Genomic DNA, 19,002 nt, shown 5'->3' on the forward strand with positions numbered 1-19,002 from the left:
ACTTGTCCTCGAAACAGTGCAACAGCTACAGAAAATATTCAATGAAAAACTATGTGTATTCGTGTGTTTAAATGTGTATTAGTGTTTTAATTTGGGTATACATGTGTATTCGTGTGTTTTAATGTGTATTAATGTGTATTGTGTGTGTATTAATGTGTGTATTAATGTGTTTTAATGTGTATTAATGTGTATTGTGTGTGTATTAATGTGTTTTAATGTGTATTAATGTGTATTGTGTGTGTTTTAATGTGTATTAATGTGTATTGTGTGTGTATTAATGTGTGTATTAATGTGTTTTAATGTGTATTAATGTGTATTGTGTGTGTATTAATGTGTTTTAATGTGTATTAATGTGTATTGTGTGTGTATTAATGTGTGTATTAATGTGTCAGGTCAATTCCAATCTGTAGGTCAGTTCCAGCACCCCAATATCATCCACCTGGAAGGAGTCATCACGGCCTCCTGTCCTGTTATGATACTGACTGAGTTTATGGAGAATGGGGCCCTCGACAGCTTCCTTAGGGTGAGGAGGGAGGGAGGGAGGCAGGGAGGGAGGGAGAGATGGATGGAGGGAGGGAGGGAGAGAAGGAGAGAAGGGCGGGAGGGAGGGAGGGAGGGAGGGCGGGAGGGAGGGAGGGAGGGAGGGAGGGAGGGAGGGAGGGAGGGAGGGAGGGAGGGAGGGAGGGAGGGAGGGAGGGAGGGAGGGAGGGAGGCAGGGAGGGAGGCAGGGAGGGAGAGAAGGAGAGAGAGTGAGAAGGGAGGGAGGGAGAGGGAAGGAGTCATCACAGCTTCCTGTCCTGATACTGACTGAATTTATGGAGAATGGGGCCCTCGACAGCTTCCTTAGGGTGAGGAGGGAGGGAAAGAGAGAGGGTGAGAAGGGAGGGAGGGAGGGAGTTTATGGAGAATGTGGCCCTCGACAGCTTCCTTAGGGTGAGGAGGGAGGGAAGGAGAGAGGGTGAGAAGGGAGGGAGGGAGGGAGTTTATGGAGAATGTGGCCCTCGACAGCTTCCTTAGGGTGAGGATGAGGGGAGGGGTCTATCTGTAGTCTGTCTGTAGTCTGTCTGTAGGGTGTATCTGTCTGTTTCATCGTTGATATTCTCTCCTCCAGTTAAACGATGGTCAGTTCACACCTATCCAGCTGGTGGGAATGTTACGTGGGATAGCATCAGGTAGGAAGTACACTTTATTTAATGTTTAACGGCTAAGGGCTTAGGTTCTGAGGCACGACACAACTCTGAGTATACAGCCCTTGGCTGTGTTATATTGGCCATCTACCACGAACCCCTGAGGTGCCTTACTGCTATTAGAAACTGGTTACCAACTTAATTAGAGCAGTAAAAATAAATGTTTTGTCATATGGTCTGATATACCACGGTTGTCAGCCAATCAGCATTCAGGGCTGGAACCACCCAGTTTCTATAATTATTCGTGCAGGTGTATGACGTCACCCTGACCCTAGTGTTGTGTGCTGCTTGTCTGTTTATGTGTCACTTCCCCCTCCTGTCTCCAGGTATGAAGTATCTATCGGAGATGAGCTATGTCCATCGAGACCTGGCAGCTCGCAACATCCTAGTCAACTCTAACCTGGTCTGTAAGGTATCTGACTTCGGCCTGTCACGATTCCTCCAGGAGAACTCCTCTGACCCCACATACACCAGCTCACTGGTAAATATACCCTAAATACACCCTATCTACCCCTCTAACTACCTTCTAACTACCCCTACCTAAGATACACCAGCTCACTGGTAAATATAGCCTAAAATATCCCTATCTACCCCCCTAACTACCCCTTCCTAACCCTAACCAGCTCACTGGTAAATATACCCTCTAACTACCCATACCTAACATACACCAGCTCACTGGTAAATACACCCTATCTACCCCTCTAACTACCCTCTAAGTACCTTCTAACTACCCCTTCCTAACCCTACCCAGCCTCTAACTACCTTCTAACTACCTTTACCTAACCCTAACTACCTCTACCTAACCCTAACTACCCCTACTTACCCCCTAACTACCCCTACTTACCCCCTAACTACCTTTACCTAACCCTAACTACCTCTACCTAACCCTAACTACCCCTACTTACCCCCTAACTACCCCTACTTACCTCTAGCTAACCCTAACTACCCCTACTTACCCCCTAACTACCCCTACTTACCCCCTAACTACCCCTACTTACCCCCTAACTACCCCTACTTACCCCCTAACTACCCCTACTTACCCCCTAACTACCCCTACCTTGTAAATTACAATATAATATGTTTCTAAACTCTTCTACATTAATGTGGATGCTACCATGACTACAGATAATCCTGAATGAATCATGAATAATGATGAGTGCAAATATCATTCAACCCAAAAATGCTAACCTCCCCTGTTATTGTAATGGTGAGAGGTTAGCATGTCTTGGGGGTATGATATAAAATGCTAACCCCCCCTGTTATTGTAATGGTGAGAGGTTGGCATGTCTTGGGGGTATGATATAAAATGCTAACCCCCCCTGTTATTGTAATGGTGAGATGTTAGCATGTCTTGGGGGTATGATATAAAATGCTAACCTCCCCTGTTATTGTAATGGTGAGAGGTTAGCATGTCTTGGGGCTATGATATAAAATGCTAACCTCCCCTGTTATTGTAATGGTGAGAGGTTAGCATGTCTTGGGGCTATGATATAAAATGCTAACCTCCCCTGTTATTGTAATGGTGAGAGGTTAGCATGTCTTGGGGCTATGATATAAAATGATGACACCAAAGTGACACCATACATTAATTACCATTCATTTCTATTGAGCACGAAATAATCAGAAACACAACCTAAACAAACAGCATCCAACAACTCTGTAGAGTCACAAGCTGGATGTAGTCACTGCTATGAACATGGAACCAAATACTGTGTATTACTTTAATACACATAGAAATGAATTTGTCCCAATACTTATGCGCCCCTAATATGGGGGGGGGGGACTATGTACATAAAGTGCTGTAATTTCTAACCGGTTTCATCAAATGAAAACCTCCCTCCCTCCCTCCCTCCCTCCCTCCCTCCCTCCCTCTCTCCCCCCTCCCTCTCCCTCCTCCCTCCCCCTCCTCCCTCCCTCCCTCCCTCCTCCCTCCCCCTCCCTCCCTCTCTTCCCCCTCCCTCTCCCTCCTCCCTCCTCCCTCCCTCCTCCCTCTCCCTCCCTCCCTCCCTCCCTCCCTCCCTCCCTCCCCCTCCCTCCTCCCTCCCCTCCTCCCTCTCCCTCCCTCCCTCCCACCCTCCCTCCCTCCTCCCTCCCCCTCCTCCCTCCCCCCCTCTCTTCCCCCTCCCTCTACCTCCTCCCTCCCCTCCTCCCCTCCTCCCTCTCCCTCTACCTCCTCCCTCCCCTCCTCCCTCCCCTCCTCCCTCTCCCTCCCTCCCTCCCACCCTCCCTCTCCCTCCCTCCTCCCTCCCACCCTCCCTCTCCCTCCCTCCTCCCTCCCTCCCTCCCTCCCTCCCTCTCCCTCCCTCCTCCTCTCTATAGGGTGGTAAAATCCCCATACGTTGGACAGCTCCAGAGGCGATCGCGTTCAGAAAGTTTACATCGGCCAGTGACGCGTGGAGCTACGGCATCGTGATGTGGGAGGTGATGAGCTTCGGGGAACGGCCGTACTGGGACATGAGTAACCAGGATGTAAGGGTTATTTATATTTCTTTATATCTGATTTGATTGGTTCCAGACAGAAGTGTTTTTTTACAATTTCAGTGAAGACAGACGTACTTTGAGCCGTTGTTTGGTCCCACTCCCTACCTAACACTGACCCCCCCCCCCCTAGTGTCCCACTCCCTACCTAACACTGACCCCCCCCCCTAGTGTCCCACTCCCTACCTAACACTGACCCCCCCCCCTAGTGTCCCACTCCCTACCTAACACTGACCCCCCTAGTGTCCCACTCCCTACCTAACACTGACCCCCCCCCCCTAGTGTCCCACTCCCTACCTAACACTGACCCCCGCCTAGTGTCCCACTCCCTACCTAACACTGACCCCCCCTAGTGTCCCACTCCCTACCTAACACTGACCCCCCCCCCACTAGTGTCCCACTCCCTACCTAACACTGACCCCCCCACACTAGTGTCCCACTCCCTACCTAACACTGACCCCCCCCCCTAGTGTCCCACTCCCTACCTAACACTGACCCCCCCCCACTAGTGTCCCACTCCCTACCTAACACTGACCCCCCCCCTAGTGTCCCACTCCCTACCTAACACTGACCCCCCCCCACTAGTGTCCCACTCCCTACCTAACACTGACCCCCCCTAGTGTCCCACTCCCTACCTAACACTGACCCCCCCCCCACTAGTGTCCCACTCCCTACCTAACACTGACCCCCCCCCACTAGTGTCCCACTCCCTACCTAACACTGACCCCCCCTAGTGTCCCACTCCCTACCTAACACTGACCCCCCCCCACTAGTGTCCCACTCCCTACCTAACACTGACCCCCCCCACTAGTGTCCCACTCCCTACCTAACACTGACCCCCCCCCCTAGTGTCCCACTCCCTACCTAACACTGACCCCCCCCCCTAGTGTCCCACTCCCTACCTAACACTGACCCCCCCCACTAGTGTCCCACTCCCTACCTAACACTGACCCCCCCCCCACTAGTGTCCCACTCCCTACCTAACACTGACCCCCCCCCACTAGTGTCCCACTCCCTACCTAACACTGACCCCCCCCCTAGTGTCCCACTCCCTACCTAACACTGACCCCCCCCACTAGTGTCCCACTCCCTACCTAACACTGCCCCCCCCCCACTAGTGTCCCACTCCCTACCTAACACTGACCCCCCCCCACTAGTGTCCCACTCCCTACCTAACACTGACCCCCCCCCCCCCTAGTGTCCCACTCCCTACCTAACACTGACCCCCCCCCCCCCCACTAGTGTCCCACTCCCTACCTAACACTGACCCCCCCCCCCCCACTAGTGTCCCACTCCCTACCTAACACTGACCCCCCCCACACTAGTGTCCCACTCCCTACCTAACACTGACCCCCCCCCCACTAGTGTCCCACTCCCTACCTAACACTGACCCCCCCCCCACTAGTGTCCCACTCCCTACCTAACACTGACCCCCCCCCCCACTAGTGTCCCACTCCCTACCTAACACTGACCCCCCCCCACTAGTGTCCCACTCCCTACCTAACACTGACCCCCCCCCCCTAGTGTCCCACTCCCTACCTAACACTGACCCCCCCCCCACTAGTGTCCCACTCCCTACCTAACACTGACCCCCCCCCCCCCTAGTGTCCCACTCCCTACCTAACACTGCCCCCCCCCAGTGTCCCACTCCCTACCTAACACTGACCCCCCCCCCCCCCCCTAGTGTCCCACTCCCTACCTAACACTGACCCCCCCCCCACTAGTGTCCCACTCCCTACCTAACACTGACCCCCCCCCACTAGTGTCCCACTCCCTACCTAACACTGACCCCCCCCACACTAGTGTCCCACTCCCTACCTAACACTGACCCCCCCCCCCTAGTGTCCCACTCCCTACCTAACACTGACCCCCCCCACACTAGTGTCCCACTCCCTACCTAACACTGACCCCCCCCCACTAGTGTCCCACTCCCTACCTAACACTGACCCCCCCCCCACTAGTGTCCCACTCCCTACCTAACACTGACCCCCCCCCACTAGTGTCCCACTCCCTACCTAACACTGACCCCCCCCCCCACTAGTGTCCCACTCCCTACCTAACACTGACCCCCCCCCACTAGTGTCCCACTCCCTACCTAACACTGACCCCCCCCCCCACTAGTGTCCCACTCCCTACCTAACACTGACCCCCCCCCACTAGTGTCCCACTCCCTACCTAACACTGCCCCCACTAGTGTCCCACTCCCTACCTAACACTGACCCCCCCCCCACTAGTGTCCCACTCCCTACCTAACACTGCCCCCACTAGTGTCCCACTCCCTACCTAACACTGACCCCCCCCCCCCCCCACTAGTGTCCCACTCCCTACCTAACACTGACCCCCCCCACCCTAGTGTCCCACTCCCTACCTAACACTGACCCCCCCCCCCCCTAGTGTCCCACTCCCTACCTAACACTGACCCCCCCCACTAGTGTCCCACTCCCTACCTAACACTGACCCCCCCCACACTAGTGTCCCACTCCCTACCTAACACTGACCCCCCCCACTAGTGTCCCACTCCCTACCTAACACTGACCCCCCCCCCCACTAGTGTCCCACTCCCTACCTAACACTGACCCCCACTAGTGTCCCACTCCCTACCTAACACTGACCCCCCCCACACTAGTGTCCCACTCCCTACCTAACACTGACCCCCCCCACTAGTGTCCCACTCCCTACCTAACACTGACCCCCCCCACTAGTGTCCCACTCCCTACCTAACACTGACCCCCCCCACCCCCCACTAGTGTCCCACTCCCTACCTAACACTGACCCCCCCTAGTGTCCCACTCCCTACCTAAGACTGACCCCCCCCCACTAGTGTCCCACTCCCTACCTAACACTGACCCCCCCCCACTAGTGTCCCACTCCCTACCTAAGACTGACCCCCCCCCCACACTAGTGTCCCACTCCCTACCTAACACTGACCCCCCCCCACTAGTGTCCCACTCCCTACCTAACACTGACCCCCCCACACTAGTGTCCCACTCCCTACCTAACACTGACCCCCCCACCCCCCACTAGTGTCCCACTCCCTACCTAACACTGACCCCCCCCCCACTAGTGTCCCACTCCCTACCTAACACTGACCCCCCTTAGTGTCCCACTCCCTACCTAACACTGACCCCCCCCCCCCCACTAGTGTCCCACTCCCTACCTAACACTGACCCCCCCCACCCCCCACTAGTGTCCCACTCCCTACCTAACACTGACCCCCCCTAGTGTCCCACTCCCTACCTAACACTGATCCCCCCCCCCACACTAGTGTCCCACTCCCTACCTAACACTGACCCCCCCCACCCCACTAGTGTCCCACTCCCTATCTAACACTGACCCCCCCCACACTAGTGTCCCACTCCTTACCTAACACTGCCTCCCCCCCTAGTGTCCCACTCCCTACCTAACACTGACCCCCCCCACTAGTGTCCCACTCCCTACCTAACACTGACCCCCCCCACCAGAGTGTCCCTCCTCTCTCCACTCCCTACCTAACACTGACCCCCCCCCCACCAGAGTGTCCCTCCTCTCTCCACTCCCTACCTAACACTGACCCCCCCCCACCAGGTGATCAATGCTATAGAACAGGACTACCGTCTGCCCCCCCCCCACCAGAGTGTCCCTCCTCTCTCCACTCCCTACCTAACACTGACCCCCCCCCCCCCCCCCCCCTCACCAGAGTGTCCCTCCTCTCTCCACTCCCTACCTAACACTGAACCCCCCCCACCAGGTGATCAATGCTATAGAACAGGACTACCGTCTGCCCCCCCCACCAGAGTGTCCCTCCTCTCTCCACTCCCTCATGTTGGACTGTTGGCAGAAAGAGAGAGCTGCTCGTCCACGATTCGCCAACGTGGTCTCAGCGCTCGATAGGCTGATCAGAAACCCCGCCTCCCTGAAGATCACACAGCCGGACGGACCTGGGTAAGAGAGAGAGAGGGAGAGGAGAGGGAGAGAGTGGGGGGGACTATGATATTAATATGAGCCAAACTCCCTTCAGTTCATAACCTTTCATTTCTCTCTCCTCCTCTTTAGGTATATAGTGTCTCCTCTCCTGTTACACCTCTCCTCAACCTGTCAATCCATGTTACAGTAAAACAACCTCATCATGATTCATAATGTCTCCCCCTCTCCTCCCCTGCAGTAAAACAACCTCATCATGATTCATAATGTCTCCCCCTCTTCTTCCCTACAGTAAAACAACCTCATCATGATTCATAATGTCTCCCCCTCTCCTCCCCTACAGTAAAACAACCTCATCATGATTCATAATGTCTCCCCTTCTCCTCCCCTACAGTAAAACAACCTCATCATGATTCATAATGTCTCCCCCCTCTTCTCCCCTACAGTAAAACAACCTCATCATGATTCATAATGTCTCCCCCTCTCCTCCCCTGCAGTAAAACAACCTCATCATGATTCATAATGTCTCCCCCTCTTCTCCCCTACAGTAAAACAACCTCATCATGACTCATAATGTCTCCCCCTCTTCTCCCCTACAGTAAAACAACCTCATCATGATTCATAATGTCTCCCCCTCTTCTCCCCCAGTTCCTCCCAGCCCCTGTTAGACCAGCGCCCCCCCCCTCCCCTGTCAGCCTGTGGGTCTGTCTCAGAGTGGCTTCATGCTATCAAGATGTCTCGTTATGAAGAGAGCTTTACACAGGCAGGATTCACCAACCTGGAGGTCATCGCACAGATCTCTACAGAGTACGTATTACACACTACATACTACACACTACATACTACACACTACACAGAGCACACTCACACAATTATTAAACTCTCACTCTCCCCCTCTCTCTCTCTCTCTCTCTTTCTTTCTCTCTTTCTCTCTTTCTTTCTCTCTCCTTCTTTCTTTCTTTCTCTCTTTCTTTCTTTCCCTCTTTCTCTCTTTCTCTCCTCCTCTTCCTCCTCTAGGGACCTGTTGCGTATAGGAGTGACTCTAGCGGGACACCAGAAGAAGATTCTCTCTTCCATCCAGACCCTTAGAGTTCTCAAAACTCCTCCCACACTCAGATACTGACCAATCACCTATTACAGCCTCCTGGAAGCTCCCCCCACCCTTCCATACTGGCCAATCACACCAAAGCCCTTCAACAAGCCACCAGCCAACCACGTACCAGTTGTGACGATGTCACTACGCCAACGGTGTCCCAAGCCAATCATTGTACTCGGTTCCACTGTGATGACACAATAGATGTGTGTGTACTCTTCAACCAATCAGGCAGACGGAGAGAGAGACAGACATGAACTCTCTCCTGAGAGATTCCTTCAGTTTTACAATACTGCCTTGTTGGAGTCCACAGGAATACTGGACATTAACTTGGTTTTATAATACTGCCTTGTTGGAGTCCACAGGAATACTCAACATGAACTTGGTTTTATAATACTGCCTTGTTGGAGTCCACGGGAATACTCAACATTAACTTGGTTTTATAATACTGCCTTGTTGGAGTCCACGGGAATACTCAACATTAACTTGGTTTTACAATACTGCCTTATTGGAGTCCACGGGAACACTCAACATTAACTTGGTTTTATAATACTGCCTTGTTGGAGTCCACGGGAATACTCAACATTAACCTGGTTTTATAATACTGCCTTGTTGGAGTCCACGGGAATACTCAACATTAACTTGTTTTTATAATACTGCCTTGTTGGAGTCCACGGGAATACTCAACATTAACTTGGTTTTATAATACTGCCTTGTTGGAGTCCACGGGAATACTGGACATTAACTTGGTTTTACAATACTGCCTTGTTGGAGTCCACAGGAATACTCAACATTAACTTGGTTTTATAATACTGCCTTGTTGGAGTCCACGGGAATACTGGACATTAACTTGGTTTTATAATACTGCCTTGTTGGAGTCCACGGGAATACTGGACATTAACTTGGTTTTACAATACTGCCTTATTGGAGTCCACGGGAATACTCAACATTAACTTGGTTTTACAATACTGCCTTGTTGGAATACTCAACATTAACTTGGTTTTATAATACTGCCTTGTTGGAGTTCACGGGAATACTGGACATTAACTTGGTTTTATAATACTGCCTTGTTGGAGTCCACAGGAATACTGGACATGAACTTGGTTTTATAATACTGCCTTGTTGGAGTCCACGGGAATACTCAACATTAACTTGGTTTTATAATACTGCCTTGTTGGAGTCCACGGGAATACTCAACATTAACTTGGTTTTATAATACTGCCTTGTTGGAGTCCACGGGAATACTGGACATTAACTTGGTTTTATAATACTGCCTTGTTGGAGTCCACGGGAATACTGGACATTAACTTGGTTTTATAATACTGCCTTGTTGGAGTCCACGGGAATACTGGACATTAACTTGGTTTTACAATACTGCCTTATTGGAGTCCACGGGAATACTCAACATTAACTTGGTTTTACAATACTGCCTTGTTGGAATACTCAACATTAACTTGGTTTTATAATACTGCCTTGTTGGAGTTCACGGGAATACTGGACATTAACTTGGTTTTATAATACTGCCTTGTTGGAGTCCACAGGAATACTGGACATGAACTTGGTTTTATAATACTGCCTTGTTGGAGTCCACGGGAATACTCAACATTAACTTGGTTTTATAATACTGCCTTGTTGGAGTCCACGGGAATACTCAACATTAACTTGGTTTTATAATACTGCCTTGTTGGAGTCCACGGGAATACTGGACATTAACTTGGTTTTATAATACTGCCTTGTTGGAGTCCACGGGAATACTGGACATTAACTTGGTTTTACAATACTGCCTTGTTGGAGTCCACGGGAATACTCAACATTAACTTGGTTTTACAATACTGCCTTGTTGGAGTCCACGGGAATACTGGACATTAACTTGGTTTTATAATACTGCCTTGTTGGAGTCCACGGGAATACTGGACATTAACTTGGTTTTATAATACTGCCTTGTTGGAGTCCACGGGAATACTGGACATTAACTTGGTTTTATAATACTGCCTTGTTGGAGTCCACGGGAATACTGGACATTAACTTGGTTTTACAATACTGCCTTGTTGGAGTCCACGGGAATACTCAACATTAACTTGGTTTTATAATACTGCCTTGTTGGAGTCCACAGGAATACTGGACATTAACTTGGTTTTATAATACTGCCTTGTTGGAGTCCATGGGAATACTGGACATTAACTTGGTTTTACAATACTGCCGGGATCCTCTGGGAATACCGTTGGAATACTGTGGAAGATTTCTCCCCTGGAACACTGTTTGGGATGAAGGATTTCGCCCAATCAGGTTTTCCCAGATATTCCCTCTGACTGAGGTGTGGTGCTGGACTTTGTAGACTGACTGCTTCTAGAGAGACTGCCTCTGATTTCAAACATGACTTCTAGAGAGACTGACTGATTTCAAACCTGACTTCTAGAGAGACTGACTCTGATTTAAAACCTGACTTCTAGAGAGACTGACTCTGATTTAAAACCTGACTTCTAGAGAGACTGACTGATTTCAAACCTGACTTCTAGAGAGACTGACTCTGATTTAAAACCTGACTTCTAGAGAGACTGACTGATTTCAAACCTGACTTCTAGAGAGACTGCCTCTGATTTAAACCTGACTTCTAGAGAGACTGACTGATTTCAAACCTGACTTCTAGAGAGACTGACTCTGATTTAAAACCTGACTTCTAGAGAGACTGACTCTGATTTAAAACCTGACTTCTAGAGAGACTGACTGATTTAAAACCTGACTTCTAGAGAGACTAACTCTGATTTAAAACCTGACTTCTATAGAGACTGACTGATTTAAAACATGACTTCTTCTAGAGAGACTGACTATGATTTAAAACATGACTTCTAGAGAGACTGACTGATTTAAAACCTGACTTCTAGAGAGGCGGACTCTGATTTAAAACCTGACTTCTAGAGAGACTGACTGATTTAAAACATGACTTCTAGAGAGACTGACTGATTTAAAACCTGACTTCTAGAGAGACTGACTCTGATTTAAAACCTGACTTCTAGAGAGACTGACTGATTTAAAACCTGACTTCTAGAGAGACTGACTCTGATTTAAAACCTGACTTCTAGAGAGACTGACTCTGATTTAAAACCTGACTTATAGAGAGACTGACTGATTTAAAACCTGACTGCTTCTAGATAGATTGCCTCTGATTTAAATCCTGACTTCTAGAGACTAACTCTGATTTAAAACCTGACTGCTTCTAGAGAGACTGACTCTGATTTAAAACCTGACTGCTTCTAGAGAGACTGCCTCTGATTTAAAACCTGACTGCTTCTAGAGAGACTGCCTCTGATTTAAAACCTGACTTCTAGAGAGACTGCCTCTGATTTAAAACCTGACTTCTAGAGACTGACTCTGATTTAAAACATGACTTCTAGAGAGACTGACTGATTTAAAACATGACTTCTAGAGAGACTGACTCTGATAACATGATCAGGTCTATATGGACTTCTTAGGAACGAGAGGGAGGGGATAAAACAAAGAGAGAGAGAGAGAGAGAGGGGGAGAGAGATAGAGAGAGGGTAAAACAGAGAGAGGGGTTGTAAAACACAGAGAGAGAGAGAGAGAGAGAGAGAGAGGGTAAAAGAGAGAGAGAGAGGGTAAAACAGAGAGAGAGAGAGAGAGAGAGAGAGAGGGTAAAAGAGAGAGAGAGGGTAAAACAGAAAGAGAGAGAGAGAAGGTAAAACAGAGAGAGAGATAGGAGGATGGAAGAGTATAAAAGACTGATAGACTGATAAAGATGGACAATTCTCCTCTCCTCTATCATCTCTCCATCTATTTGTTCCTGGGTCAGTGTTTAAAGATACAATACTACCGCGGTCTAGTGAGACTGCTGCGCTGAGACTTTCAGAATGTCTGCTGCCATTTCATGACCTCTCCCAAGTCACAGAGGTACTGATGGACCCTAGAGTTGACCTCTGACCCGAGCCCATGTCTCCATGACCTATGGAACTATGGGACTTTAGTCCTGAGGCCTCTCCCGTTGCATTATGGGTGAGGTAGTATCCCAGGCCCTCACATTGAACTCTCTGTATTGAAGTTGTTTATTGTTTATTATTATGATGAATTCAGGATGTTTTGTAATAATTATAATTATTCTGTTACCTTTTCTAAGAAACAGTTATTAAATATGACTGATATATATTATTGTTATAGTATATATACAGTCGTACATATGACTGAGCGATGTCTATTTGAGAGAAGATTGATTGGGAGAGGGGCTTGTCTGTCTGTTGCTGTGACCAATCACAATAAAGATGACTTAAGCTGTCCCGCCCACTTTGTGTACTACGTCAGCTGTGTGTGTGTGTGTGTGTGTGTGTGTGTGTGTGTGTGTGTGTGTGTGTGTGTGTGTGTACTCCAACTGCTACCTCAACTGCTACTCCAACAGCTACTCAACTGCTACTCCAACTGCTACCCAACTGCTACTCCAACTGCTACTCAACTGCTACTCAACTGCTACTCAACTGCTACTCAACTGCTACTCCAACTGCTACTCCAACTTCTACTCCAACTGCTACTCAACTGCTACTCCAACTGCTACACCAACTGCTACACCAACTGCTACTCCAACTGCTACTCCAACTGCTACTCAACTGCTACTCCATTGCTACTCCAACTGCTATTCCAACTGCTACTCCAACTGCTACTCAACTGCTACTCAACTGCTACCCAACTGCTACTCAACTGCTACTCCAACTGCTACTCCAACTGCTACTCCAACTGCTACTCCAACTGCTACTCAACTGCTACTCCAACTGCTACTCAACTGCTACTCCAACTCCTACTCCAACTCCTACTCCAACTGCTACTTAACTGCTACTCAACTGCTACTCAACTGCTACTCCAACTGCTACTCAACTGCTACTCTAACTGCTACTCTAACTGCTACTCAACTGCTACTCCAACTTCCGGGATGCCTACAAGGCCCTCCCCCAACCTCCCTTTGGCAAATCAGATCATGACTTCATTTTGCTCCTCCTTTCCTATAAGCAAGACTCAAACAGGAAATTCCCGTGCTAAGGACTATTCAACACTGGTCTGACCAATCGTAATCCACTCTTCAAGATTGTTTTGATCACGCGGACTGGGATTTGTTGCGGGTAGCCTCCGAGAATAACATTGACGAATACACTGGTACGGTGACTGAGTTTATCAGGAAGTGTATAGGAGATGTTGTACCCACTGTGACTATTAAAACCTTCCTTTACCAGAAACTGTGGATAGATGGCAGCATTCACACAAAACTGAAAGAGCAAACCACTGCATTTAACCATAGAAAGGTGACTGGTAATATGGCCGATTACAAACAGTGTAGTTATTCCCTCCGTAAGGCAAACAAGCAAAATGTCGGTATAGAGACAAAGTGGAGTCGCAATTCAATGGCTCAGACATGAGACCTAGTTAAATAAATAAATGTGGTCTACAGACAATCATGGACGACAAAGGGAAAACCACCCACGCCTTGCTTCCGGACAAGCTAAACACCTTCTTCGCCCGCTTTTAGATAACACAGTGCCACCAACGCAGCCCGCTACCAAGAACTGTGGGCTCTCCTTCTCCGTGGCCAATGTGAGTAAGACATTTAAGCGTGTTAACCCTCGCAAGGCTGCCGGACCAGACGGCATCCCAGAGCCGCGTCCTCAGAGCATGCGCAGACCAGTTGGCTGGTGTGTTTACGGACATATTCAATCTCTCTCTATCCCAGTCTGCTGTCCCCACTTGCTTCAAGAGGGCCACCATTGTTCCTGTACCCAAGAAAGCGAAGGTAACTGAGCTAAATGACTATCGCCCTGTAGCACTCACTTCTGTCATCATGAAGTGCTTTGAGAGACTAGTCAAGGATCATATCACCTCCACCCTACCTGACACCCTAGACCCACTCCAATTTGTTTACCGCCCCCAATAGATCACACAGACGACGCAATCTCAACCACACTGCACACTGCCCTAACCCATCTGGACAAGAGGAATACCATTGTAAGAATGCTGTTCATCGACTACAGCTCAGCATTTAACACCATAGTATCCTCCAAGCTCACCATTAAGCTGGAGGACCTGGGTCTCGACCCCGTCCTGTGCAACTGGGTTCTGAAGGGCCACTCCCAGGTGGTGAAGGTAGGAAACAACACCTCCACTTCGCTGATCCTCAACAAGGGGGCACCACAAGGGTGCATGCTCAGCCCCCTCCAGTACTCCCTGTTCACCCATGACTGCATGCACGCCTCCAACTCAATCATCAAGTTTGCAGATGACAAACATGCATCTTGAGTTGTCATAATTATCATTTAAATAAATAAGTCTAAGGAATTGGGCAATAACCATGAGGGGATGTTTTTTCCTGTTGGAGTATGCCTGATTACCAACAACGACGAGACGGCCTACAGGGAGGACGTGAGGGCTCTAGCGGAGTGGTGCCAGGGAAATAACCTCTCCTTCAACGTCAACAAAATGAAGGAGCTGGTCAAAGTTGGGACCGAGAGACTGAAAAACAGCTTCTATCTCAAGGCCATCAGACTGTTAAATAGCCATCACTAGCCTGCCACCACCCGGTCACTCAACCCTGCACCTTAGAGGCTACTGCCCTATATATATAGACATTTTTTGGGCCTTCCTCTGACACGGCCTGGTGTAGAGGTCCTGGATGGCAGGCAACTTAGCCCCAGTGATGTACTGGGCCATACACATTACCCTCTGTTGTGTCTTGCGGTCGGTCGGAGGCCGAGCAGATGCCGATGGTGCAGCTGTAGAACCTTTTGAGGATCTGAGGACCCATGCCAAATCTTTTTAGTTTCCTGAGGGGGAACAGGTGTTGTCATGCCCTCTTCACGACTGTCTTGGTGTGTTTGGACCATGTTAGTTTGTTGGTGATGTGGACACCAAGGAACTTGAGGCTCTCAACCTGCTCCACTGCACCTCCGTCGATGAGAATGGGGGCGTGCTTGGACCATGTTTGTTTGTTGGTGACGTGGACACCAAGGAACTTGAAGCTCTCAGCCTGCTCCACTGCAGCCCCGTTTATGAAATTGGGGGCGTGGCTCGGTCCTCCTTTTCCCGTTGTCCACAATCATCTCCTTAGTCTTGGTTACGTTGAGGGAGAGGTTGTTATTCTGGCACCACACGGTCAGGTCTCTGACCTCCTCCCTATAGGCTGTCCCGTCGTTGTCAGTGGTCAGGCTGACACTGTTGTGTCGTCTGCAAACTTAATGATGGTGTTGGAGTTGTGTTTGGCCACGCAGTCATGGGTGAGCTGGGAGTACAAGAGGGGACTGAGCACGCACCCCTGAGGAAGTCCAGGATCCAGTTACAGAGGGAGGCGTTTAGTCCCAGGGTCCTTACCTTAATGATGAGCTATGAAGGAACTATGGTGTTGAACACTGAGCTGTAGTCAATGAACAGCATTCTCACACAGGGACTATGGTCAGTCTATCTTACAACAGATAAACTGTATTTAGTCTTCTAGGGCAACAAATTATCTGGGGTCATAACTTGTTGCCCTGGGAGACTAAATACAGTAAGGGAATACCCCACTGAAATGGACAAAAATGAATGGCAACATATTGGCATTGGACAAACCATATACACTATGTCCAATACCACCCAATGTGGCGTTGATTCGTGCAAAGTATATTGCAAATGCCATATGGCAATTGCCAGTTGTAACACTTCAAAAATGCAACAGTGCGCTCCTCCGGGGTTTTTCATATTGGAAATGCAACCCAAGTCAACATCCAAAAGCAACATTTTGAAAAAATGATTTTTTTGTCAAAAACTTATCACCCCTTAAGAAAGTGCTTTCTGGACCGTATTTCGAAATTCTTTCGATTTTTTTTTTCAATTACACATGTGTAAGAACTGTATCAACATACTTTAGTCATACTTTATTATCATAATTTTTTTTTTTTTTTTACTTGTGCATAAGGCATATGTTTTCTCTATTTGGAATATGATTTCATAGGAAGTCAAAAGTCAAAAGTAAAAAATGTCAAAATTTTATAACAAACTTCACACACCCTTAAAAAGTGCTTTCTGGAACGTTTTTCAAAATTCTTTCGAATTTTGTGTCAATTACACACGTATAAGAACTGTATCAACATACTTTATTCATATTTTATTATCATAATTTTAAAAAAATTTTTTACTTGTGCATAAGGCATATGTTTTCTCTATTTGGAATATGATTTCATAGGAAGTCAAAAGTCAAAAGTAAAAAATGTCAAAATTTTATAACAAACTTCACACACCCTTAAAAAGTGCTTTCTGGAACGTTTTTCAAAATTCTTTCGAATTTTGTGTCAATTACACACGTATAAGAACTGTATCAACATACTTTATTCATATTTTATTATCATAATTTAAAAAAAAATTTTTACTTGTGCATAAGGCATATGTTTTCTCTATTTGGAATATGATTTCATAGGAAGTCAAAAGTCAAAAGTCAAAAATGTCAACATTTTATAAAAAACTTCACACACCCTTAATAAAAAAGTGCTTTCTGGACCGTTTTTCAAAATTGTTTCGAATTTTGTGTCAATTACACACGTATAAGAACTGTATCAACATACATTATTCGTATTTTATTATCATATTTTTTTTTTTTTTTTTTTTTTACTTGTGCATAAGGCATATGTTTTGTCCATTTGCAATATGATTTCATAGGAAGTCAAAAGTCAAAGTCAAAAGTCTATTTTGGGGGGGGGCAAAATTGACTGTACTGATGAACTCGGGATGGCTGGGCAGTGATAGTTGTTCATTTCCATCACTCGTTGTGTTGATTTCATCATGTCCATTTGGTGATGTTTTTTCACTATGGAATCATATTGCAAATGCACGTGCATTTGCAATATGTTTCAATTGGCATTTACCATCACGAATTTGTCATGCTATAAAAATCCTGCAGGAATGTGAAATTGACTGGCCCGATGAACTCGGGATGGCTGGGCAGTGATTCTGGTTCATCTCAATCACTCGTTGTGTTGATTTCATCATGTCCATTTGGTGATGTTTTTTCACTATAGAATCATATTGCAAATGCACGTGCATTTGCAATATGTTTCAATGGGCATTTACCATCACGAATTTGTCATGCTATAAAAATCCTGCAGGAATGTGAAATTGACTGGCCCGATGAACTCGGGATGGCTGGGCAGTGATTCTGGTTCATCTCAATCGCTCGTTAGGGTTGATTTCAGAATGTCACTTTGGTGATGTTTTTTCACTATAGAATCATATTGCAAATGCACGTGCATTGTTGTGCAACTGGTAACCCAAAAATAAAAAATATGGTTGTAAATGCATTTACCGGGACTCCTATTGTCCATGCCCGCTATGGGAGTACCCTACTACGTCCCTCTATCCATGGGGGCCGTCCTGAGTGCTTTATGGACAGTTTAAAATATGACGATGGATGCAGATTGTGATTTTCCTCCGTGCAACTGGTGACCTGAAATGTGCATCTGGTAACCCAAAAATTAAAATACTGTTTTAAATGCATTTACCGGGACTACTATTGTCCGTGCCCGCTATGGGAGTACCCTACTACGGCCCTCTATCAGTGGGAGCCGTCCTTGAGTGCTTTATGGACAGTTTAAAATATGACGATGGATACGCATTGTTTTCATGATTTCATTATGTCCATTTGTTTATGTTTTCTTACTTTTTCAAAGTCACTGTGCATTTGCAATATGTTTCAATGGGCAGGTACCATCACGAATTTGTCATGCTATAAAAATCCTGCAGGAATGTGAAATTGACTGGCCCGGTGGACTCGGGATGGCTGGGCAGTGATTCTGGATCATCTCAATTGCTCGTTAGGGTTGATTTCAGAATATCACTTTGGTGATGTTTTTTATAGAATCATATTGCAAATGCACATGCATTGTTGTGCAACTGGTAACCCAAAAATAAAAAAATGGTGATTTCATTATGTCCATTTGTTTATGTTTCCTTACTTTTTCAAAGTCACTGTGCATTTGCAATATGTTTTAATGGGCAGGTACCATCACGAATTTGTCATGCTATAAAAATCCTGCAGGAATGTGAAATTGACTGGCCCGATGAACTCGGGTTGGCTTTGCAGTGATTCTGGTTCATCTCAATCGCTCGTTTGGGTAGATTTCAGAATGTCACTTTTGGTGATGGTACCTCACTGTTTAAACATATTGCAAATGGACAAGAGTCAAGTGGACAAGAGTCCATCAGTCAATTAGATATAATTCTGACACCAAACTGATACAAACTGACACCAAACCCACTTTTTCCAACTCGTTTAGTAGCCAACTATTACATACTTCAGAGCTGGCCCAAAATTCACAACGCCTTCGGTTCAAA

General features: G+C 47.5%; 1 protein-coding gene across 1 annotated transcript in view; it reads left to right on the top strand.

Moving 5' to 3' along the window:
- Positions 1-9,160, top strand: part of LOC139415750 (eph receptor B4b) — a 66,730-nt gene extending 57,570 nt beyond the window's left edge. Inside the window, exons 15-21 of the mRNA XM_071163827.1 lie at positions 411-523; positions 1,112-1,172; positions 1,514-1,668; positions 3,507-3,656; positions 7,393-7,586; positions 8,214-8,372; positions 8,583-9,160. Coding sequence (XP_071019928.1) covers positions 411-523; positions 1,112-1,172; positions 1,514-1,668; positions 3,507-3,656; positions 7,393-7,586; positions 8,214-8,372; positions 8,583-8,688 — 938 coding nt within the window. The 3' untranslated portion in view covers positions 8,689-9,160. The remainder of the gene's footprint in view (positions 1-410; positions 524-1,111; positions 1,173-1,513; positions 1,669-3,506; positions 3,657-7,392; positions 7,587-8,213; positions 8,373-8,582) is intronic.
- Positions 9,161-19,002: the final 9,842 nt, after the last annotated feature.

This window comes from Oncorhynchus clarkii, chromosome 9 (assembly GCF_045791955.1).
Source record: "Oncorhynchus clarkii lewisi isolate Uvic-CL-2024 chromosome 9, UVic_Ocla_1.0, whole genome shotgun sequence".
Lineage (NCBI taxonomy): Eukaryota > Metazoa > Chordata > Actinopteri > Salmoniformes > Salmonidae > Oncorhynchus > Oncorhynchus clarkii.